The sequence below is a fragment of the Haliotis asinina genome, chromosome 12, assembly GCF_037392515.1.
Source record: "Haliotis asinina isolate JCU_RB_2024 chromosome 12, JCU_Hal_asi_v2, whole genome shotgun sequence".
Classification (NCBI taxonomy): Eukaryota; Metazoa; Mollusca; class Gastropoda; order Lepetellida; family Haliotidae; genus Haliotis; species Haliotis asinina.
In genome coordinates this window covers 39,660,431-39,685,137 of record NC_090291.1, presented here as the reverse complement: position 1 = coordinate 39,685,137, position 24,707 = coordinate 39,660,431, and the positions used below count along the sequence as shown (strand labels likewise).

At 40.9% G+C, this 24,707-nt stretch overlaps 3 protein-coding genes across 3 annotated transcripts; 2 read left to right on the top strand and 1 right to left on the bottom strand.

Annotated features, from left to right (window-relative positions):
* The first annotated feature begins 475 nt into the window (after positions 1-475).
* LOC137258538 (uncharacterized) lies at positions 476-4,847 on the top strand. The gene is made up of 4 exons (XM_067796247.1): positions 476-581; positions 2,069-2,167; positions 3,764-3,861; positions 4,525-4,847. Exons 2-4 carry the CDS (start codon positions 2,089-2,091, stop codon positions 4,687-4,689), a joined length of 342 nt encoding a protein of 113 aa, XP_067652348.1. The 5' UTR covers positions 476-581; positions 2,069-2,088; the 3' UTR covers positions 4,690-4,847.
* Positions 4,848-8,140: 3,293 nt separating this feature from the next.
* LOC137258969 (uncharacterized) lies at positions 8,141-18,165 on the top strand. The gene is made up of 3 exons (XM_067796664.1): positions 8,141-8,255; positions 13,650-16,319; positions 16,835-18,165. The coding sequence occupies exons 1-3, from the start codon at positions 8,195-8,197 to the stop codon at positions 16,918-16,920; spliced, it is 2,817 nt and encodes a 938-aa protein (XP_067652765.1). The 5' UTR covers positions 8,141-8,194; the 3' UTR covers positions 16,921-18,165.
* A 1,678-nt stretch (positions 18,166-19,843) lies between these two features.
* LOC137258403 (uncharacterized) lies at positions 19,844-23,194 on the bottom strand. Its single transcript, XM_067796075.1, has 2 exons — positions 22,687-23,194; positions 19,844-22,172 (listed from the first exon to the last, which is right to left on the bottom strand). The coding sequence occupies exons 1-2, from the start codon at positions 23,095-23,097 to the stop codon at positions 22,050-22,052; spliced, it is 534 nt and encodes a 177-aa protein (XP_067652176.1). The 5' UTR covers positions 23,098-23,194; the 3' UTR covers positions 19,844-22,049.
* Positions 23,195-24,707: the final 1,513 nt, after the last annotated feature.

Here is a 24,707-nt window from a genome sequence, read left to right as displayed (position 1 = left end):
TTCAAACGTATACGTTCTTTATCTGGTAGCGTATGTGGACAAGGTGTAAACTGACTGAATACCAATCCATGTCAGGTTTTACTGAAACACAAAAGCAGCCCTTAACGAGGATTTAAAACATCATGTGTCAAGCTAACAAACCTTTGCCTTGCCGTTCCAAAGGCAGTATTCCAATGTCCGATATTAACGACTTCAATTCAATACCCAATGCATCATTATCAAACAGCGCTTTCATATTTGCATCTCATTTTTTTTCTTATCGGTATTAGCTTAACGGTCGAGAACGCTGTTCACCGAACTCAGTTCAAATAGGGTGTCGCTATTCACAAATACTGCCAAGGAGTACAGCCAGAGCGATCGTCACGGGTGACCAAGCCCCGCGACTCGGTCAAAGACGCTCATGCAGAAACACGTAGTTTCAATGTTATGATAACAAGTGTTCATCCATCCGAATGTTTTGATCACGTGACGACCTGGTGACGTGGACCCAGGCCACATCGTTGTCGTCCCGTCATTGACGACTGCGAATACTACGGAGAAACAGGGTGTATGTGACATGGACAGTATTTTCGGTGTTTAAGGTAAGATTATATTTAACTGATAAGGGTTACTGTAAATTCAAATCAGCAGTGACGTGTATTTCATAACATGATAACAAAACGCCATGCTTCAAAAGATCAGCTGATTACCATATATGTTAACTGACATAGTTAACTGACATGTATACGTAGTTGTTCAACGACCCTTTTTCCCACGATGTATGAATTGTAAATAACACAAATACTGTTGAACTGTATCTTTCTACCAATTTAAGAAGATTTATGGTGACTCATCGTCATGGAAACATAAAAGCAGCTTGGTCGTTGGGTCATCTTATATAAAAAGGCTGATTTATCGTCGTTGCATAGTTGAAAGTACAATGTTCCTGTAACACGAATTTGCGACACCCTTTGAAAGATTTGATAGAATGCTCCATTGTTACAATGTTCCTGTAACGATATCCTGTTATACTCATGGAAACAAATAGGGGATCACATGGAAGTACGAGTGTTCCTTTATTTATTTAAAGAATTTTACCCACAGTGCGATACATGTCGTGTTAAGAAACCTTGCAAAAATAAAAGGAACACTTGTAAGTTCATGTGTTAACTTATTTGTTCCCATGAGTATATATACATCTCAATAATTTGTCAATAATCTATCTCGAGCGACTGTCATCGTTTTGTATAGAGATGTATAACATTATTTCTGAAACCTTCTCGTAAAAAGGCAGAGGAAGTCATTGCTATGGTTCTAGCAGCGATTATACAGTGTTGAAACAGGTGCCTATGTTTAAATATTGTATTTCCAACCTACAAGTTTGGAATGGCATTGCTACTCAAAACAGTATTAAAGCAATGAAGCAAATATGATATTTAGAAAACGTCCTTTGACCTTTCACAAACGACATAGTGGCAAAGTGACACCGTCTATCCATAAAGGAGGAGGGTTGGTGATCAGGGAGGAGGATTGGTGATCAAGGAGGAGGGTTGGTGTTCAGGGAAAAGGGTTGGTGTTCAGGGATGGGGACGTTCAATTCCAAAATTAACCCTGGTTATTGTCCTTCCCATGCACCAGAGCAGTAACCGTTTAATAACTACTTCGGTTTGTTCCCAATACTTAAGTTAGTCTAGTTTTACACCGTTTTTACTCTGTTCCAGCGATATCACGGCTGGGACACATGAAATGGGTTTCACACATTGTACCCACGTTGGGAATCTAACCCGAGTTTTCGGTGTGGCGAGATGCTAATTTTCTCAGTTTAAAGTTCCTTTGCCAGCAGTAAAAGTATAAGAAAATAATACAAAAATCCATACACAATTACATGCGCACACACCTACGCACACGCACCAGGTTGCACAGTAAGAGTAGTGTGCAGCAATGAAATTCACTCTTTGATTCTCTTCAACGCACAAAATGTCAGTACCATATACGGGAAGTACCTGTAATTTTTAGCAACAGATGAATGGATCACTGAGGCTGTATCAATGCACCAACAATCTTTGTATTCAAAGTCATATTATTGCAGCTACGCTTCCGATTCTTGAAATGACGTCACATCCGGCTGTGTACGACGACGACTATCATGAGTCCGTGTCTGTTCAAGCTCCTCGAGAATGGGCCTCAGGTATGTCACTTGACATTGTTTGAAACAAATTTAAACCATTTGATACTTGGCGAGGGATGCACGAAATAAAAGAAAATAGGAATGGGTCAATGAATCTGTATTAAATAGTGATGACTACAGTTTTATCGTATTCTGCTTCCACGATGACACGTCAAAACGGTCGGAAGTCAGTTGTTTATCTGACAAATGACGAAACATTTGTAGTGAAACTCTATCTTGAGAAACATGGCCTATTCACAAACTATGGAACATTCATCTACAAAAACATTTATGGAAGCTTCACACGGGCCCTGAATATTGTAATCCACAAGCTTTAAACACGAGGTGTGTGACTTCCTTTGAAAGATTTGGTAGAATGCTCCAGTGTATACCTCAAAAGTTGTGAAATATAAACACCAAATACCGGAGCTACTGGAATATAGCCCAGCGAAATGGGACAGTTGTGCGTACGATGTATATGTGTAACATGTATAGAGATGCAATTGTCGTACAGGAATTCAGAAATGGTGTTCACGACAGTCCTTTGAGGGGTCACTCTGTATCACTTTAAAGGCATAATGCCACGCTTTTGTACATATATATAACAAAACACACATATATGTATATGCTTATCATCCTTTGCGACTCTCCTGAAATCGATAATTTAAACTTCTACATTTGCCATACATGTACAAGGAATGTAACCAGAGCTCCGTATTTTTGCTTGACAACATACAAGGCTCCATACCGGAACATCGTATCATATTTAATAAAGAAGTTGTTATCTATAAAGAATCTTACTTTCTTCCAAAGCTTAAGCTTCGTACATCGAAAACTGTCGCACACGGTGTTGTCAGTGTTTGTCGAACTGCCCTAAATCACAAGTTGCGCAGTAGGATATTCGTGAAGAGCGTTCCAAGGGACATAACTCTATGGGAACACTTGAAATAGTGTTCGGCCGATAAAGGGCGCGAGAGTCGATTTAATGCAAGGTTGCATTAATTCATCGTTAATTTCATAAAGTAATCTTTATAGGTATATTTTTGGAAATAAGTTATATTGTAGCTTCGCTGAGTTGCTGATATTATTATTTAGAGAAATGCAATATTGAATTTTAGACAAGTGTGGCGTGATAGCGTGCCTTAAAGTGGCATTTGGAAGCTTGTGCGATGAAGAGGAACGTTTAACAAATTTTCATCTACACCGAAGCGTAGCATCTGTGGGCGAAGTTGCCTATCCATGACAACAGTCCCCTTCATCATGTCAGCTTGCTTGATGAAGGTCTTAGTATCTAAACCGAAATGTCGCAACTATCACAATTAAGAAATTGTCTACCAATAACAAAACTGTTTCACTCAAAATCTTCACAGATAAATCTACACATGAAACAGACGAGGTGGTCCCAATGGTTTCCTTTTGTTTTAACTACAGAGGAACGACACTGCATATAATCAGGCGTGATCGATGAAAAAAGCGGATTTCAGATCCAGATGGGTGATGAGGTTTCAGAACCATGTGTCTTACTTACTTCTTTCTTCTTTCGGTATATGTAATCATTCACCGTTCTAATTTGAACCCAAACGGACTGTATAATCAGGCATGTATTTCTTATTTCAGCTTCCGGTAAAGCACAACCTTCCTCCTTGGGGCCGCTCCCATGGCGATATACCCGAGCGCACACAGTACACTCTGGTAGCAGTGCATGGGGCTTTAGGGTAACTATCATAATCATCCGTTTTGTTAATTAATTGTCCAACTTTTAAAACAAACCATAAATTAGGATTTTAATTCTTGATTTCTTCAACTAAGAGAAATTTATTATCAGTCATAAAGTTATATGTGTTATTTTTAAAGGTTCGTGGCAACTGATTAAAAATATCGTAGAACTGTATGGGAAAACAATGTGGAAACAAGACTTCCTCACAGATAGCAGCTGTGTTAATTCTGGCAAAAGTAGGCCTCCCTCTGGGCATCAGTTGTACCTTCTTCCTTCATGATCTGTTTCTTAATGTTTTTGCTTAAGCTGAAACAAAAACAAACCCGGAAATCTGTCCAGGACGTTTTCCTTAATCCTCAGATGTATGAATAATGTGATATCGTCTAGTAAAAGTTAAAACATTTCCAGTGATTAACCAGCCTTATCTTAAAATGTATACCTTGGTCATCTGCGGCTTTGGAATAGCCTTGTGGTTAAAGCGTTTGCTCATGACGTCGAAGACCCATTTTCGATTCCCCACAGAGGTACACGATGTGAAGACCATTTGGTGCCCCCTGCAGTCACATTTGCTGGAATATTGCTCAAATGGGGGTAAAACCCAACACACTCACTCACTCGCTGTATGGCCTGGCTATGCATAACTGGGATTTCGTTTCCACAGGAACCCTACCTGCTGAGACGAGAAAAGGACGGCGATGTGACGTCAACACGCACTACCAGCTGTCTCCAAGTCGTCATCGTCATCGGCATCATCACGCTCCTCTCTATCATCGCCCTGGCCTTCATTGCAACGGTCGGCCTCAATAACCAAGCGTCTGTCACGTGACATGTGACGACCATTCTCCCTTTAAGGGTGTTCTTAATGCCTGAATATACTGCTCAATGTGTTCACATATTCGGTGCCTACATTTTCTGTGTTTCAATTAATGTTGATTGGTTGTATATGTCTATATTTTTCGATTAAAGCATTCCTTTTATCTTAAATGTATTCGTGGTGCATGACGTTTTTTTAAGTGAGTGAGTGGGTGACTGAGTTTAATTAAAAGCCGCTTTCAACAGTGAGTGAGTATGGTTTTTCGCTGCTTTTAGCAATATATCACGGCGTGGAACACCAACAATGTGCTTCACACATTGTACCCATGTAGGGAATCGAACCCGGGCATTCGGCGTGATCAGTGAACCCTTTAACCACAAAGCTACCCTACTGCCCCCTTCTAGTGTGTGACACTGTCGTAATGTAATACGAATTTTAGGAAACTCCTGCAATCTTTGTGATTTAGTCTACATAATTGTAGACTTGATCTCCTCGCTTTGTGGTTGAAAAAATGCCGATATGATGTAAATTGTTAACTCATCATGTGACAAAGCCGGGAGCGGCTACCCCACGGTCTCTACAAGGCTAAAGACACTAAGCAGGTGAATCGGAATTCGCCTAAGGGACGCGAGTATACTTATCGAATTGCCTTTCCCGAGACAGAATAGGTCTTTAGCGCCCTAACTCACAACTACATGTAATTACCAAACTCACGGTGTGGTAGCTGAGTTTCAGTGATCGTTTCACATAGTTTTACCTGAATTTTGAATTTTAAATCCAAGGACGGTGAGGGAGCCTAGTGGCTAAAGCGTCTGGTCGTTAAACTCACTCACTCATCCACTCACTCCGCTCTGGTGTCTTCAGTTTACTCCAAAGCATCCAGACTAATACTGGCGTTGAAATATTGTTTATGTGTGATGTTAGTAGAATGCACAAACTGTGACAAAGGAAACTGAACTGGACCAAGCTCATTCACTCTGAGTCAGCGGCCATTCAGAAACCGCCTATTCTACACGAACTAGCTTCAAATGACCGTTATAGTAAGGGTCACTACATAGATCGTGTCATCTAATAACTTGGCGGAAGTGACGTCAAACAACGTCAGATATAACGCTGGTGAGTTAACTGAGAAAGAAATCCACCAAAGCATCAGAACTATTCGCAATACAACAGATATATGCATTCCTTGACTCGCTTGCCATTTGTTATATAACATGCTGACCATAAGGATATTCAAGTTAACAATGGACGTGGAACGCTTTGGCAGCTGCTCTGCTATAGGAATGGCGTCAGATACCTAATCAAGATGATCCACTGATTGACCCATCTGATCCACTGATTTACCAATCTGTACCACTGATGTACCCATCTATCACAAAGATTTACCCATCTATTCCACTGATTTAAATATCAAAACTCGACTGAACAGACACCAGTGAAACACCCTCATCTGTTGCACTATTCACATGACTGCTTGACTAAAGAGAGAACTCCAGATTTCCAACAGGAGCTGTTTTCTTTTGCACCAAACCGTGAACTGATATGACCCATATCAGATGGAAGTCAAAACTGTTTAACTGCCAGATGAGGAATACTCACAAATATCAATTCACTTACAGACATCACAGTATCAACTGTGAAACTGGCCAAAAACGTTGCATGAAAGCACGAACATCCCCTGTTAAACATGAACCGGTTACAAGGGTCCTTCCTCTAAAGAGCAACATCTTTCAATTGTGAACCAGAACTCATACCACACCAGTTAATCGAGAACCAGTTCCACGTGTCAGTCGTCTCACAAACAATGACAAACTGTGAAGCGGCAGTACAATATCCCTCTGTAGTTTACGTGGATAACGGCTCGGGTCACACTACACTCACAGCCACACCCTCACACTTACTAGAGTTTGAATATATTGTTAGTTCAAACGTTTCTCACCTTGCCACATACAAGTAAGACATCAATGAGTCATCGCGTTATAATGAACGCTTTGTCATCGAGAGTGCATCGCCTACTAGAAGAATAAAACATGAATAGAGGACAAAAACATAACAATCAGTTCTTCATAATCCATAAAATATATTATGGTTAATCTAGATTTTGATGTTTTAAAGAGCTGTGTAAAACCATAATTCTTGGTGTTCAGCTGTCAATTTAACACACCCTATCTGAAAGTAGATCACTGAACAGCCAGAATTACTTTGTGAGAAAACCGGTTCTACTACTCAGTCCTAACTGTCATGAAAAACCAGAGTAAAAACTCTGCTTGTGACTCATTTACTTATGATCTTGTGTAAACATAACTGTGAATCTGCGTGTTGGCTGCAATATTAGTATATTAATATATTAATATATAGACGTAGATTTCCGATGAAATCCGAGTGATCAATGGATTGTGGAGACAAGACTGAGACAAAGATCCACGTGCATGTTTGGTGTGATTGCACTGGCGACAGAGGTTTATTTTCAGCAGACAACACTGTGTAAACATTACAAACTGTGATTTGAATGAAGTTATGCAATATGTAACGGTTTCAGCTTTTAAAAAAAAGAAATGAGAGATAACTGAAGTTTAAGGCTTATAACTGCATTCATGCTTCCATTCGCTCTAAAGCTGGCTATAGACACTAATGTAGACAGTATATCTTTCCCCTTAATCTCTCCAACGGCATATTTTATTTATGACTGTACACTAATATGTAGTTGGTACACACTGATGTAACGAAAACACGTTCGTGTGAAATATACTCGCTTGCTCAAACGCATGACCAACCAACCAGTCACTCACTCATTTACAATATGTATAAGATGCAGCTGAAACGAGTTTGACTAAAATTCGGGGGGTGGGGGGTGGGGGGTGGGGGGGTGTCATTATTATCTGCATTGATATATACATACAGCTTGTGCACCTACTGGTGTAAAGTCGGACGCATTTATCATATATACGTAATGCAAAAAGATCAGCGCCCTTATCCTCGAAATGTTCGTAGCCCTATGAGTGAGTGAGTTTTGTTTTACGCCGCTTTCAGTAATATTCCAGCAATATCACTGCGAGGGACACCAGAACATGGGCTCGTGGCCCTAAGAATCCTTAACTTTGAACTAAACTCTCAGTCAGATTGACTCCCAATCATAAATGCAGCAATTTGCTTTTTAAGCAATGTCAGCATGTACCTGATCCACCGCGACCATGACCCAAATACCCCTACCTTTCAACAAAGACTCTATCATACTCGTGTAAACAAGGCATAGAGACCAACAGACAGACTTCACGTCTGTGCGGAGTCTCGTCGAGCGCAACAAAAGAGATGACAGAACATGGGCTGCCAGAATAGCCACATGTACACAGCACTGGGTCCAAGAGACACCCCCTTATTGAAGTAACCGTGCACTCCAGGCACATAGCAGCGTGTAGCTGGGGTCTCAGTCACGTGGTGTCGGGGGTAAGGGGGTATTGAGGGTGTCAGTTGGGAAGAAGTCTTGGTCGGAACAGGCTGCTGAAACAGAACCTCAGTGATGCATCGTATGTATGAGCACTGTCGCCCGGGGATACGTGGAGAGGCGGTGGATGTGAGGGGTGAGTGAACTGGGGAGTAGAGGTCGGTGGGGATTGGGCGGAGTTCGATACAGGGGGTAGCTGGAAAGGTGAGATAATAGTATACAGTGGTAATGCACCATGCATGCAAAACACAATAAATGGAACAGAAGACGAAAATGACTGAACATGAGATAAACTGACAAAGACAAGGATAAGGTTAAATTTTTGTGCAAGACATAAGTAAGCATAAGGTATCGTAAGTTTGCGTGCAGTGATGTAAGACTAGTAAGGTGAAGTAAGGCTACGTTCCTGAACTATATGCGAGATAAGTAAGCATAAGGTATAATAACTTTGCGTGCACTGATACAGTTGAGGCAAGTAAAGTGAAGTTAGACTACGTGCCCAAAATGTATGTGCGATAAGCAAGCATAAGGTTAATAACCTTGCATGCAGCGACGCAGGTGAGACAGGTAAGATGAAGTAAAGTTACGTTCCCTATATGCATTGAAGTTTCAATTTTTTGTCAAGATATGAGCGAAAAAGGGGCTGATGTTAACATGACGTCAGAATGGAATGACATCACTAATCCCTCCTCACATGAACCTGGCTGCTTGCTTGTGGTGCTAAATAACTGAAAGCCTATGAGCTTTAAGTGTTTTCCTTCGAGTTGATATATATCACATTAAAAGACACTCCAGTTTGATTCTTATTAGCAGTTCACACCAATCGGTTGGTAGGGTAAGTTAGTAGTTACAGTGTTCGATATGCACGCAAAAGTTCGGTTCCTCACATGGGCAGAACTAAGCTGTTAAGCCTCAACACCAACTTTTTCCAGCACAATGCCCTTGGCGTGTGAGGACCCCTAAGAGAGGTTAACCACCTGGTTCCCAAATGGGCCTGCTTAGTCACGACGTGCTGTACGAAGATTCCTTGGCTTTCCCATGTTGATGGGTAAAGACGTGAAACAATTGCATGCATATTGCTGTAGCCTGCATATAAAATCTTATCCACTCACTCAAGCCAATTTCATCACAAAAGAAAGCATCATGCTTTATTCGTGAATGTAAAAAGCATCATTGTATGCATTTGTACTCTGTACAATCTCTGTTGTATCCTGGGTTGTATGCTCTGTTGTATCCTCCTCCGCGAGTTGTATCGGATCTCTGTTTACATTAATACCCCATGTTGCGTCCTACGTGGTCTTCCCCGTATCCTAATGTTCTGCAACAGTGGCTTTGCTATATGGAAAGACGATTACCAACAGTTCTTACAAAGGATATCGCTGTTTTATCGTTTTGGCATACATGGTATTTTAAAAGAGACATCATGTTTCTTTATACTCATATTCTATACCACTCTCCAAGCGTATACACTTATGACACGCTGTGTCAACAGCAATTAGAATTCTTCTGTGCACGTTTCACTGTGTAGTAATAGCCAAATAATTATCTATCGCCTTCTAATGATAAAAGGGTGAATATATTTCACACCGCTATAAGCAATGTGGGACTGTCATATAACTGTGGGGTGGGGCCTGGCTTTGGGGGTGGGGGAGGATGAGGGGGAATGACTTCAGGCGCATCTTACCGATATCTAATCGAAGACAGATTATTGGTGGGTTGAGCGGACATTTTATCTGCTAAACTGCACAAGAAAGTTCCAGTACGTGACACAGAAATTTCCTCGTGATTTTAGTATATCACCCTCAGCATGTAGACGAACGCTTAACCTCTGAAACTTTGTCATTGTAATAGAAAAAATAGCAATAAGGAAAAGAGTCTGTGAGGAGGGATGTTAAACAAGAAAATGTAGACTTGTTTTTCAGGACTTTTGGATCACAGTTAAGACTTGATGGAAGGGAATCATGGTTCTGGGACTGTAAGCTCACTAGGTCGTCAGACGGTACGGGTTCGAGTCCCGTTATTGTATTAGCATTCTGAATCATGTCGCGTCAGAATATATTAAAGGTCACATGTCACAGAGAAAGATCAATGTCTTGTTTATTGATACTTATGTGTCTGCCTGCCTGTCTGCTAAAGACAATATGCAATACACAGCTTCATTCATTGACCACATGCAATTCGAACTTAACACCAATTGATATATGACTCGTGCACCCGATTCCTGTCTCTGCCACATTATGTAATTAGGGCAGGTGTGATACTTGTACACATGACATATTTTTATGCCTGTGGGTTGCAAGCAAACTACATCGGATGACTGGATCTGACGGAAACTGGTGCAAACTCTTTCAAGCCCTGCTTTGTACTTGGACGAACGACTGTTTCTAGCCACGCAGTAGTTTACCGTCTCTATGGAGATGGTTTTTGACTGAATTGTATTTGCAAAACCCAACTTCCCTAAATACATTCTTTATGGATAACAACTTCTTCCAGTGTATATGATTTTGTTTGACAACTGTATATTGCAATGAAAGAAGTTGTTATCCATTAAGAATAATAATACTTTCTTGTGACTCGCCGTACTTCTAAAATGCCCATCAAAGAGATCATCTTTGAGCCCTCAGCGTATCAGCAAATGAACCAGAAAATAGGAATCCGTCGTTACACCTGAGTGCACACCCACCCGCTATGACTGGGTTCGGTCTGCCGAGGGCTTCGTTTCGAGGGAAGTAAACCCAAGTACAAAATTTGTTTATTTGTTTTCTTACAAGCAGCAATGTATATCATATGCCATGAATAAATGATAATTGTGTTTTAATTATGGTTGATGTTTTGGGTGCATGTGACCATTCAGCAGCATTGATAATTTAAAAGTTGCCATTAGAGTTAAAAGGAAGTTTCCCTTTCTATAGAATCATGCATTTTTCTTAACGATTTCATTTATATTCCATTATGCTAAATAGCATGGATCTGTTACCTTCGAGGGCTTATATTATGTTAAAATGAAGACAAGATTCCCTAGATACACGAGGGTGTGGTTTTGGCGTCAGTTCTATTTAACGGTCTAATTATCTGCAACTATATCTAAATCCTATGCATCAATATCTTGTCAGAATGTGGACTAAACTGACGAACACTACCAACAAATGTTTTAGTCCATGTAGCTGGGACTTCATATGCTTCGTATTGCTTGACTCTGGGTGTGTCGTCATTAAATACCTCAGTTTTGAGAGTATGACTGAGCGTGTACTGGCAGCATGCGTGGTGGGCGGTGATCCACTGTGTACACAGTTAACCAGAGTGTTCAGGGTCATATTGACTGAAACAAGTCAAGACACAGTCCAAGAAGTCATTATTGATACGGACAGACAAAAGACAAAATAGTCTATTTTTGTGTCACGTGAATGTACATATCAATAAAAATGACAGTGGTAAAAGAACATTAAACACCAGGCCAGATGGCCAATGACACACGCACTAGGCAATATGTGCATAACATGTATAAAACATAAGATTAAAGCATAACAGGAGTGTCAAATATGTGGAAGAACTGGGGGAAAATCTTTGATCAGTAGGCTAATGGAACTATGGCTAACGACGATACATGATACCTAATGATAACTTAAGTGATATCAACGATATTAATATCAACGATATTTTCTGTTGTAAGAGGAATGCAGCTTGCTTGTATTTGTTTGACATATCGAGTTTGCTGATTACGAATTAAAAGATATATCGAACGGGTTTTCCACAACCACTTGCTCCATATTTTAGTCGAAATGTAAGGTAAAGTACAGGTAAAACGAACAATAATTTGTGGTCTTTTCGAATTCGGCATACGCCTAGTCGTGACACCAGGAAGTACTGACATGAGACGATGGGCTGCAAACAACTGAGTTTGGATATATGTTCTGTAAGTAATGCAGTAGAGCATATGCTAACGTCAACATTTTAAAATTCAACTTTAGCTGTGAGAACAACGGTAATCCTCTACGCGTGGGTTACAGAAGGTACCGGATTAACGGGGAAGGATGGACTACGACTAGAGAGAAGTGCCTAGATTTTCGAAGCTCTCTTAGCGCTAAGATAGTCGTAAGTGACATACATTAACATTAACTTACGACTACCTTAGTGCTAAGATAGTCGTAAGTGACATACATTAGCATTAACTTACGACTACCTTAGTGCTAAGATAGTCGTAAGTGACATACATTAACATTAACTTACGACTACCTTAGTGCTAAGATAGTCGTAAGTGACATACATTAACATTAACTTACGACTACCTTAGCGCTAAGACAGCTTCGAAAAACAACGCCTAGGATCCGATCCACAAAGCGTTCGTAATGTTACGAGATGTCGTAACTCTTATAGTTTATCATAGGATTACGAACGTCATAGCGCTACGAACGTTTTCGTGGATCGGGAACCGAGTTCTAAGGACAGAGAAACACGACGTCATCGAGCGAGTAAACAACAGGATGTAACTTGCTAGTTTGCTTGTTCCTACTGACACTGACATCAGAACTATATCTGCCCTAACCATCCTTGTTTGATTGCACTCGATACGTGGAGGTAAAATACAAACTTGGCAAACACTTCAAAAACATACCATTTAAATGTAAAGAAATACCAGTGTGCAGATAAGTGGATATTTATGCTACAGATGGGTCTATGTACATATTACATACTTGGTCTCGCTTTCTGTGATGCAAGTGTTACACTGAATAAAATCGTACATTGTGAGAGTGGGGGTGAATCGCAGATTTTTTCAGAATTGTTTATGTTTTCTCTAAACACGTCTGTAAAGAGAACAGTGATCTATTTGGGGCTGTAAAACTGAAATGAATCATCAATTTTATGCATATCTTTCGGACGGTTTATGTTTTTAAAACAAACGCAAGTAGTTTGTTCTTATGGCGTAGTGCTGAACGAGAACAGGTTTCTGTAGACAAATATCCTTTAACAGTAACACGAAAAACAGCTGTATTGTCCCGTGCATTTAAGAGTATTTTATATATTTCACACGAAGAAAACAACAGCTAAAAATGGTAAATTACATTGGTGTTAATTATACATAGAGATTTAGAAAACTGTAAAAAGTAATTTAGAAAGTCCCATGAAAGTATTATGAACAAACGTGACAAAGCTTTCCTCATTTGATTCACAACCTATCGCACAGTGCAGAGAAGTATTTTTAATGTAATAGCAAATATTTCATTAAACCGATATTGTCTTGTCAAATATCCAGATAACATAGCTCTTCATTGAAGTTTCTTTCTAATGTGTAAATGTTCTAAATAAGTCACTCGTTTCTCTATGGTCTGATTAATCTGGAAGCATTAATCAGAACAGCAAAAGAAACGCAATTTTCGAAAAATGAAATGTCATATAAGCAAGCTTTCGATTTAAAACTTGGCAAATGCTACAGATGCGTTTCTTTTGTTGTTCAGTATGCATTAAAATTTTATTTTTGTGCAATAAAAGATCTTTAAGTTAAATCTCACAGTGTTTTTCCTCTTTATTTTAGCAATGATGCGGGCATGTAGAATGGGAGAACAGCCACCGTCCGGGCTTTGGAAGTTTTCTGGTGTTGTCTTGGAGATTGCCTTCTTCAAGGACGAGAAGATGGCGGGAGGTGGCACCGACAGCGTGGGAGACTACTACATCTCCGGGACGTGGGGAGGTGCCGGTGTTAAGTTCGTCATCCACTACACAGGCAAATACGACGTCACCTACAACGGGAAATATGCTGACAGCAAGATCACAGGTACATGTGTGAAGAGTAACGGCGGTTCCGAATCTCCCTTTGAGTTGATGTTTTGTGGGAAAGATGCAAAGGTCACCCCGAAGTCTGGTCAGTGGTCAGGACACCTCTGCCCAGCTGGAGAAACTAAGGTGTTCAGTATAGACTTTGAATTTGGAGATCCTCCGTACAAGTCGATAACTGGACGTGGTAAAGATGAAAATGGGAGCTTCAGAATCAAAGGACGCCTTGAAGGACGAGGACTCCGTCTGATACGTCACAACGTCGTCTACTACGGCCTAATGAACGAATCGGGAACGGAGGTTGTTGGGATGTTCCTGGATTCAGGTGGATGTTGGGTTGAAGGGAGATTTGTCCTAAAGATTGGTGGAGGCAGTGTCGTTCCTTCAGGAGTTGCTTCTGATCAACCAACTAGTGGAGTCTGGTTCTGGTTCCTGAGTGGCCGCCCTGAGTATCGCTGCTACCTTCAGCTGATGTTTGTGACTGGGAAGGTGTCTGGCAATGGCAGAGACGAGACTGGATACTTCACCTTGACAGGAACCTGGAGTGGAACCACTATCACCTTCACGAAGAGCACGACCTCGGTGACATACACCGGCACCATCAATCCAGGAGCCAACGTCATCAGTGGCCAAAACCCAGATGGTGGAACATTCGACATTGCCTTCTTCATGGAGTTTGAACTCCCAGAATTTCCGTACCAGTTTCCAAACAAAGATGTTACCAATGGACAGCAATGCGCCATTAAGCTGTTCCAAGAGATACAGATCTGGTTGTCAAGGAGACGCACACTTATCCAAGAGTTCCGCATCATTATCCAAAAGATTGAGCAGGCGCAATCTGGCAGCCTTTCTGCGCAGTTTCCAGGAGATATTGTGGACGTCAATGAGCTGATAATCGTCGCGATTAGTCTATTGGCTTTGCTAAGTGGCGGTGGAGCTGCATCTGCTCTATTGCTGAGATTTAGCCGAAAGACTGACATGGTATCCTTCACAAGCGATGCATTTAAAGGCGCATCAAAGATCCTGGAAGCATACAAGTCAGCTGCGGATGCCGAGACTTTGAAGGACTTGGTCGAGGAGGATGTCATCTCTTCCAGAATTATTTACTATCTTATCGACACTCTTTGGGATATCTGTGGAGTACTGAAAACCCTATGCAAGGTTGACATATCAGTGAAGAGGATTGCCAAAGGTTTCCTGTTCCAAGCAGCCACGGGAATTGACATCATCAGCTTTGCCTTTCCTGATGAATATGCAGCTCCACTGTTGGCAGCTCCTGAGTTTGATCATGGAAAGTTAGGTGAAATAGAATCAGCTTTGCTTGAATGTATTGGGAAAATCACCGAGATGAACAAAGACGCCACGGGCAGGGTTGGAGGATCAGTTGGAGTTGCAATCCAGTTAAAAGACATACAAGAAGCCCTGGAGGACCTGGACGATGCATCACCTTCTGTCTTCAGGAAATGCTTGGATAGATGCATCGTTCTTCTGGAAAAGAAAATGGACATATACGTCTCTCTGCAACAGAAGACCGAGAAATATTTTGAGGAGCGTGAGACTATCAGCTCTAAACTGTCTGTGGAGACGGTGATAACTGTAGAGTTTATTAATGAAGTTATATCTGTCCTGAAAGACTTTAACCCACAGTGGTGTCAAGCTGTGGAAGAAAAGGACCTTCAAGAAGTTTTTGCTTTAACCATGACCAAAGTCTTCCCCGCAATCAGACAAAAGACGAATGTCATGATGAGTTCCTATCGGCCTGGTAGTTCCGACGCGCCAGTTGACATACTCGACCTTGTTATTGTCGGTGAAGCTGCTGTAGGTCTACCTGCTTTCAAGAGAGATCTGTTGTTCCCTGTTCCAACTCTACAGGATGTTGTGCTGTACCAACCATACGGCTGTACCATTAATCAGTCGACGATCCTCGGCATTGCGTCTGGCTCTATGAGACCAGATTGCCGACAGACATCATCCAGCGTTGACCTACCGCAATCGTGGAACTCCCTACTTTCTGGACAAAATGAATTGATTCCATCAATCTATCTTGACCAGTGTGTTATTGATGAAGTCACATTCATTGAGCTTAAGGATCTTCTTCAGCAGTTCCCAGAGGATGTCCAGAGAAGCCGTATCATCATCCCCTTCTTCAGCTCCTCGGAAGCGGACTCTTTGCCCGCAGTTCCTCTCTGGCTGCTGACCTCGGCCTGCTCTGTGGCTGGTATGGTCTGCGGAGTCAACGTCCGCGTTCACCTCGCCACCAGCCTCAACGCCCCGGACCCCACCCCAGACTTAGAGACGCTGTGTCAAAGCCAGTACAGTTTCGCCCAGACGGCCATGACCTGTGACATCGCTCAGCTCCACCTCGAGGGCGTCAGCACCAACTGGCTGAATCGGTTTATGCAGAGCGAAACTCTCTCAAGCTTCTTCTCAAGTAAGTTGTACAGCACACAATTTTTTCTTATACCCATGTGCTTTCGTACATTTAAATATACTGGAAAGAAATAGTTAGGGTTATTTGTCAATTTGGAAATCATGAATAATAATGTATTTATTCATTGGCACACTGATAAAATATCAGTCATAAATATACCAATATCCTTAACTTGTTTTGTCCAGTATATATGTATGTACGTACGCATGTGCATACACACGTGTTGTGCGTGTCCTAGGCGAAATTCCATTTGCATCTTAAGGTACAGTCTCTTTTGTCAGTGTGTATACTTTTGCTCCTTAATACGGCTGTTTTATAATATGTTGAAGTTTTGAAGCGTCCGTTAAATCCTCTGCAATTCTGACCTGCCCAAAGATGTCGTTATACATGGCAGTCTATCGCTTAATCGTACTCACATTTCTGTCACTTATGATTAAAGACGAAGCTCTTTATATACGTTGAGCAATATGTCTATCACTATGAACCTTTCAGAAGTTTTCACATGTTTATAACAGGCTCTACCACTCGTACAAGCAACATGTCGTTCGAAGGAGGCGTGGTCCGGATAACAACGACCACTACAACGACCTATCAAGGCTAGATAACTGTACAACAGCAATCGACAATCTCGTTCTTGCAACGTTTATAGAAGAGATGGGCTTTAGTTTACGCGTTTCAGCACTAAATGGAACGCAATGCCTACGAAATTTTAGAAATGTTAGATTAACATTCTTAGAGATAAAGTGCACCCATACCTGACTGAGAACGACAGTTTGGTCTTCAAGTGGAGGAGAGTAGATTTATGTTTGTTACTGAAAAGAAATGTGCCTGAAATAAGACATACTTCCTTGACATGACCTGCAAATGACCGGCTTTTCTCCTAGAGAGTAGTTATTGTTTTAATACGTGACTGAAGACATGGCCAATATCTCCGGCTGACGCCAATGGCTGAAAGAGCAACTTTTTTGTAAGCCGCTTTAGCAATTTTCCAGCAATATCACAAAGGGCAAGACGTTCTGTACCCATGTAGGGAATCGAACCGGAGTATCATCATTTTTCACTCGAACGACTTAAGACAGTGATTGAGTTACAGTGCTATTTTTAGACGTATCCTGCTGAGTGTTTCATGCTGCAGCGATTTCTGCATAACTTGATATAGTATAGTCCCAGAAATCAGTACAGAGCAAAATGTGACAGAATCCTAATTTTTCAATTTTCATCACTTAGATATGATCGACTTCGTTGTCTTTTACGACAGCAAATTTTGTGAAGACATTTTTATGAGAAATGGCGATCCGATTGGATATCGAAGGTTCACTGAAAGGGACATAACTCGTGTACTACACGGGGTGGCATCACGAAAATGAGGTGTGAAATAGCTGGGGTAAAAACGAGACTTTGACATTCCCAAGTGAACACTCTTGCCACTGAAAGATTTTATGACAGTTAATCTGGTGGCATCCATTATCCAGTCTGTTTATGTGTTCCACCTCTGATGTGTCAGTAAAGACTGTAGTGTGAAAAATAGTTTCATCAATTTTATTGTCGGCAGAGAAGCGTATTATAACAATGGCAGCAACTTTCAGAATGGCTATGTTACGTTCAAAGTGTTTTGTATTATTTACTGATGTTGGTTTACATGTAGTATATGTTTACAGAATATTGCTTGTTATATATATATGTGTGTGTGTGTGTGTGTGTGTGTGTGTGTGTGTGTGTGTGCGTGTACATACACACACACAGACACAGAGAGAGAGAGAGAGTTTAATGTAGATTTCTTTTTTTAACAAAATACTGCTTTTTTAATGTATACTAGTAATCCTCCTAAATAAATATTTTAATACAATGTCCTCAGTTTGTGTGTTGATTGTACGCCCACGCGTAATTGTATCTAAACTGATGCATGGAAGAAAGTACACATATTGCGCTATAGGATTAGATTATTGTTTTTAAAAAAACAAACGTATGTTACTTACAATCAGTGAGTGAGTGAGTTTAGTTTTACGCCGCTTTTAGCAATGTCCAAGCAATATCGGGGGACACCAGATATGGGCTTCACACATTCTACTTACAAGTCCCAAACATTGTTGCCAAAAGTGCGTGAGTGAGTATAGTTTTACGCCGCACGCAGCACTATCTGTTGCCCAAAGACCATAGATATACTTTACAGCGTTGTGCGTGGGAGTACACGAACCTAGGTCATGCCAGCAGGTTGGTGGTTCGATTCTCAGGCGCTTCATACCAATCGACTAAAGATTGTGTTTAATGTCACCTAGCCTGGAACTAGAATGTTAACTATATAAAACAAAGACTGGTGGACTCAACTTAAGCATACCGTGTTAGAGCTGAGTTAGAGTCTTACAGCTGCGACATGGAGTTCCTGTGGGCTTGCACAAAGTATAACGGCGTTAGTCGACCTGCGCGCTCACGCATATGCATGCTCAGGCCCACACAGCAGGGGCTGACACAGCTTTTTGAGAAAGTGGGGACGCACACTATTGCGAAAAGGAGAGGTGCACACTTCATTTTCAATCGAGTTTCAATGGTCACTTAAATAAATTTCATCACAAAAGGGGTTGGGAGGGAGTTGGGGGAGGAGGAGGATACGCCTATGCACAGGCATTCGTATGCGCGTCGCTATGGAAGTGCAATAATGGAGACGTTAAGGCTCACCTCACCTCACCTCACCTCACCTCACCTCACCTCACCTCACCTCACCTCACCTCACCTCACCTCACCTCACCTCACCTCACCTCACCTCAACCCGTGTATATCCGGGTTAGAATTCATCTTCTTTTCTTCTTCATTGTAACCCGTGCTTGGGGTAAGAGGCGGCTAACGGGATCGGGTGGGGAGGCTCGGTAGACAAATATCATCGTATCCCAGTATATCAGTGCTATGCTGTTGATCACTGGTTGTCTGGTCCAGACTCAATTCTTTACAGACAGCAGCCACATCCCTGAAATATTGCTGACTACGGCGGAAAACGTAATTAACCCATTCATACACATGATCTCACATAGGGGATGGTAGTTGGAACTATGAAACGAATCTGTTGATTCCCTAACACAGTAGGGAACACGGACACGTGTCTACGTGGAGTTACAGGACAGTATCCGGAGACTGAAAGACCAACACCAACAGAGATCAAAGTCACGAATACTTTGATGCCATCAGACACTTGATTGTCCTCGGATAACCCTTATTTTCGGGTTCTGTAACTTAAACTCATTCTACAGGGCTTTGTCTTATTCTTAATTGCCCAGTGCTATTTATGTTGTCTTATTCTCGGATTCAATATCGTTTGTCCATACTGTCGTAAATATTTTTTTAATCATACAGAAGTATGGCTCATTCCATTCTAAATTCTCAAGGTAATAGGATGGAGATTAGATGTGCAGTCATCTGTGAAGTTATTTGTATAAGGATGTGGAACTAATGGCACGTATAACTAATGGGAGGATACCGCACTTGAACTTACGGAGTAAAAGAACCTGATGTGAAATAAACAATCAACAAAGAGATGGGATGTAACCAATAATATATTCCAAAATTAACATGGATGGAAGTTGATACATATCACAACAAAGGCGCTACAATGTCAGTTCCCATTCACAGGCAATATAAGATAAATGCAGAGATTATAGTAATAATGTGAGCAAGTGAGTTTAGTTTTACGCACTCAGTAATATCCCATCAATATGGCGACGGTCTCTAAATAATCGACCAACCAGGCTCTGGGTGAGTATCCAGGGTAAGAAAGATAGGGTTAGCTCCCTTTGTATACTTCAAAGAAATACGGCACAAGTTCAGACACACCTCACGATTGACTGACTGTACACGTATACATTTTTGTCAGTGTGGGTATCGCATGTCACGCACTCACTAACTCATAACCACATAAGGAAAATGGGTTAAATGTATCAATGGATGCCTCAGCAAAAATTTACTGTGCCTGTTAAAAGCCCACCATGGTTTATCTAAAAAATCTTTTGACTCGTGTTCTTACACACTGCAGGAAGAGAGAGAGAGAGACGCACACACACAGAAAGAGAGAGAGAGAGAGAGAGAGAGAGAGAGTCAGGCCAGTCCTTGGCTAAAGCCATCTTGTGTTTATTTATTTATTTATGTCATGGCAGTCCAGGACTAATGTCACTCCTGGTATTTATTTGTCATCTGTGGCATTTATTTAAGTCTAGTCAGCCCAGGATAATGTCATTCCTGGTGTTTATATATGTCATCTCTGGTGTTTCTTTATGTCATGTCAGTTCTGAACCAGCTATCATGTTGTGTTTATTTATGTCAATCAGTCCTGAAATAATGTCATCTCTGGTGTTTATTTATCTCATGCCAGTTATGGTCTGACATCATCACTGTGGTTTATATATGTCATGCCAACTATGGTCTGACATCATCACTGTGGTTTATATATGTCATGTCAGTTATGGTCTGACATCATCACTGTGGTTTATATATGTGATGTCAGCTATGGTCTGACATCATCACTGTGGTTTATATATGCCATGCCAGCTATGGTCTGACATCATCACTGTGGTTTATATATGTGATGTCAACTATGGTCTGACATCATCACTGTGGTTTATATATGTGATGTCAACTATCGTCTGGCATCATCACTGTGGTTTATATATGTCATGCCAGTTATGGTCTGACATCATCACTGTGGTTTATATATGTCATGCCAGTTATGGTCTGACATCATCACTGTGGTTTATATATGTCATGTAAGTTATGGTCTGACATCATCACTGTGGTTTATATATGTCATGTCAGTTATGGTCTGACATCATCACTGTGGTTTATATATGCCATGCCAGCTATGGTCTGGCATCATCACTGTGGTTTATATATGTGATGTCAGTTATGGTCTGGTATCATCACTGTGGTTTATATATGTCATGTCAGTTATGGTCTGACATCATCACTGTGGTTTATATATGTCATGCCAACTATGGTCTGGCATCATCACTGTGGTTTATATATGTCATGTCAGTTATTGTCTGGCATCATCACTGTGGTTTATATATGTCATGTCAGTTATTGTCTGGCATCATCACTGTGGTTTATATATGTCATGCCAACTATGGATTGGCATCATCACTGTGGTTTATATATGTGATGTCAGATATTGTCTGGCATCATCACTGTGGTGTATATATGTCATGTCAACTATGGTCTAACATCATCAGTGTGGTTCATATATGTGATGTCAGTTATGGTCTGACATCATCACTGTGGTTTATATATGTGATGTCAGCTATGGTCTGACATCATCACTGTGGTTTATATATGTCATGTCAGCTATGGTCTGACATCATCGCTGTGGTTTATATATGTCATATCAGTCGTGGTCTGAAATCATCAATGCGATTTTGTATATGCCATATTAGTCATGCGCTAATATCATTGCCGTGATTTACGTTGATCGTGCCAGTCCTGGACTCCTGTCCCCTCTGGGGCTCAAATCTACGACACTGTACTTGAATTATGACTTCACTGTATGTGTCAGTTCAGTTCTGTGGTGATATCACCTTAGTGGTATGCATGCATGCATTATTCGTGCTGGTAAATTAATTATAAAATGTATCATATAACACTGATTATCCATATATATGCGATATATTCCAAGTTGAGCCTTCTTTGAAACAAGGACCATTCTTACGGTGTAACGGATCTCGGGTTCATGGTCAGGAGAGGAAGAGGGTTCTTTCACACCAGGGCCAGGATGAAGACACAGAGGAGGACGATGCTGCTGAGGACAAATGCTACTACGATGACGACTGCCTGGATGCGACTTTGTCGAAGTTGTGACTTATCCGATGCGGCTTTAACCTGAAATGATTGAACGTAATCTTCACAAATACTTGTTCTGAAATTCTAACGCAACAATAAAATGTCGTCCAAAGATTTTAAAGACAATATGCTACAGCATCGGAGCTCAGATCATTCCATATTAATTTTCTTACAGGTTCTTGATAAAAAATATACATGTACATTACATATCCATCCATGCATACATTATATGATATATGATACTTACATACTTACATACATGAATCCATCCATCCACCAAGCCATGCTTACATGCATGCGTACGTACATACATAAATACGTGCGTGCATGCGTGCGACATACATACATACATACCTGCATGCATGCATACATACATACCTGCATGCATGCATACATACAGACATACATACATACATACATACATACATACACACACACACACACACACACATGCAGACATACATACACACACACACACACACACACACACACACACACACACACACATACATACATACATACATGCCACGTGTGTTGTGATTGTCATACATACACTGGCATCTCGATCAGCAGTTTCTTCTAACTTAAAGTCCCAAATGCAATATTCCGTCGACCTGCTAATTGTCTCTCCGATTCCAATCACAAAGTCTCCGTCTTTGGAAGTTGAAGTAAAATAAGTTCCATGAGGATGGTCACTCTGTGCATTCTCAGTGAACAGACACATGGATTCCTGGTCCTGCCATGAACTGTTTGAATCATCAGAACACAGAGAACATGCCATATCCGAGTCCATGTCTTCCCACGGACCATGCGAGATAACATGTGGTTCTGCGAGATCACCACACAAGGATCCATCACCCATGAGCTGTATCCCATCTGTACCAGTAGCAGGAGAATCAGACACATGATCTTTGAGATTATCTCTTAAGTCCATCATCTTATCCAGATCACGAATCTTGCTCATTTCAACACTTGTTCACTATCTAGTCGCCTCCCTTGTATAAAGAACCGTGGGTTCTATTTATCACCAGACGGGTGTCCTTAAGCAATGAGGAAGCTCTATCTCTTTGTTAAGTTATACTCCGATACGTCGATCCGTAATCACCTTCACAATACATTCTTGGGTCTGTTGATTCGTGCAAAGGCAGGTCTGACAATATTATGCAATGCTGTGGACACTTTATGAGCTATTTAAGTGACGTACACATTTGTGATTCATTCTGTTTTATTCAACAAGGAAGTCCTATCTGCCACGTGTGTTGCGATTGTCATACGATCCAACGCACACATGGTTCAATTGTGAAATGTGATACCAGATCATTAGCTATCCTGCCAGACGCCATTGTTGAAGGGCGACTGAGCATATCGTACATTTCTACAGCACACATAAAAGATATGCCGATTTACTATTGTGATTTAGAAGTGTAAAGACTATTTCGTTTTTAAGACAGCTAAAAGTGATGAATCATGAGACCTCTTTTTTTCAAACAACAAATGTATTTTGTATTTAATGGTAGTTTGTAGATTATCGAGTGTTTTATTTGAGAATCCAGTGATCAACATCATGAGCATCGATTTAGGGATACGATTTCAACCAGTCAGCGAGAATGACCACCTGATCCCGTTATTTGCCTCTTAAGACAGAATGGGTAGCTATGCACAAGTCATAACCTGACACATCGTCAGCGACACTCTTGCGAACACCTCATATCATCGCTATTTCACTGAAAAATACGCTTGTCTGAAACACACACCTGTAGAAAATATTTTATTTCTTGTTGCATGTTTTTACACTTTAATTAGAGGATCCATCCAGTAACACGTTTATCATATCAGCATGTTTACATCAACCATCAATTCTCACAATACCGAAAACAAGACAGGCAGTTACACATCCGAGCATGACAATTAAGCCAATTCAGCCATTGCTTGCAAAACAATACCAGACAGACAACCAATACATCCAGATCAGACACACAACCACCAGGTACAGAAAACGCCCAGGCAGACAACCACTATTACAGAACAATACCAAACAGAAAACCACTAGATACAGACCAATATCAGACAGACAACCACTAGATACAGAACAATGCCAGACAGACAACACTTGATACAGATCAATACCAGACAGACAACAACAAGATACAGAACAATGCCAGACAGACAACCACTAAATACAGAACAATACCAGATAACCACTAGCTACAGAACAAGAGCAAAGAGACAACCACGAGATACAGAACTGCAAGAGACAAACTAGCAGTAGTTACAGAACATTTCCATACAGAGAACCACTAGATACAGAACAATGCCAGACAGACAACCACTAGATACAGAACAATGCCAGACAGACAACCACTAGATACAGAACAATACCAGACAGATAACCATTAGATACAGAACACTACTAGACAACCACTAGCTACAGAACAACACCAAAGAGATAACCACGAGATACAGAACAACAAGGCACAAACTAGCAGTAGTTACAGAACATTTCCAGAGAACCACTAGATACAGAAAAACACTAGATAGTCATTAGTTACAAAGCAATAACAACCCTAGTTACAG

Coding starts and splice junctions, on each gene's coding strand:
- LOC137258538 (XM_067796247.1), top strand. CDS start 2,089: ATGACGTCACATCCGGCTGTGTACGACGACGACTATCATGAGTCCGTG. Junction 2,168..3,763: donor TCCTCGAGAATGGGCCTCAG/GTATGTCACTTG, acceptor TTCTTATTTCAG/CTTCCGGTAAAGCACAACCT. Junction 3,862..4,524: donor GCAGTGCATGGGGCTTTAGG/GTAACTATCATA, acceptor TCGTTTCCACAG/GAACCCTACCTGCTGAGACG.
- LOC137258969 (XM_067796664.1), top strand. CDS start 8,195: ATGCATCGTATGTATGAGCACTGTCGCCCGGGGATACGTGGAGAGGCG. Junction 8,256..13,649: donor AGAGGCGGTGGATGTGAGGG/GTGAGTGAACTG, acceptor TCTTTATTTTAG/CAATGATGCGGGCATGTAGA. Junction 16,320..16,834: donor TCTCTCAAGCTTCTTCTCAA/GTAAGTTGTACA, acceptor TGTTTATAACAG/GCTCTACCACTCGTACAAGC.
- LOC137258403 (XM_067796075.1), bottom strand. CDS start 23,097: ATGAGCAAGATTCGTGATCTGGATAAGATGATGGACTTAAGAGATAAT. Junction 22,173..22,686: donor CTGCTGATCGAGATGCCAGT/GTATGTATGACA, acceptor CAATCATTTCAG/GTTAAAGCCGCATCGGATAA.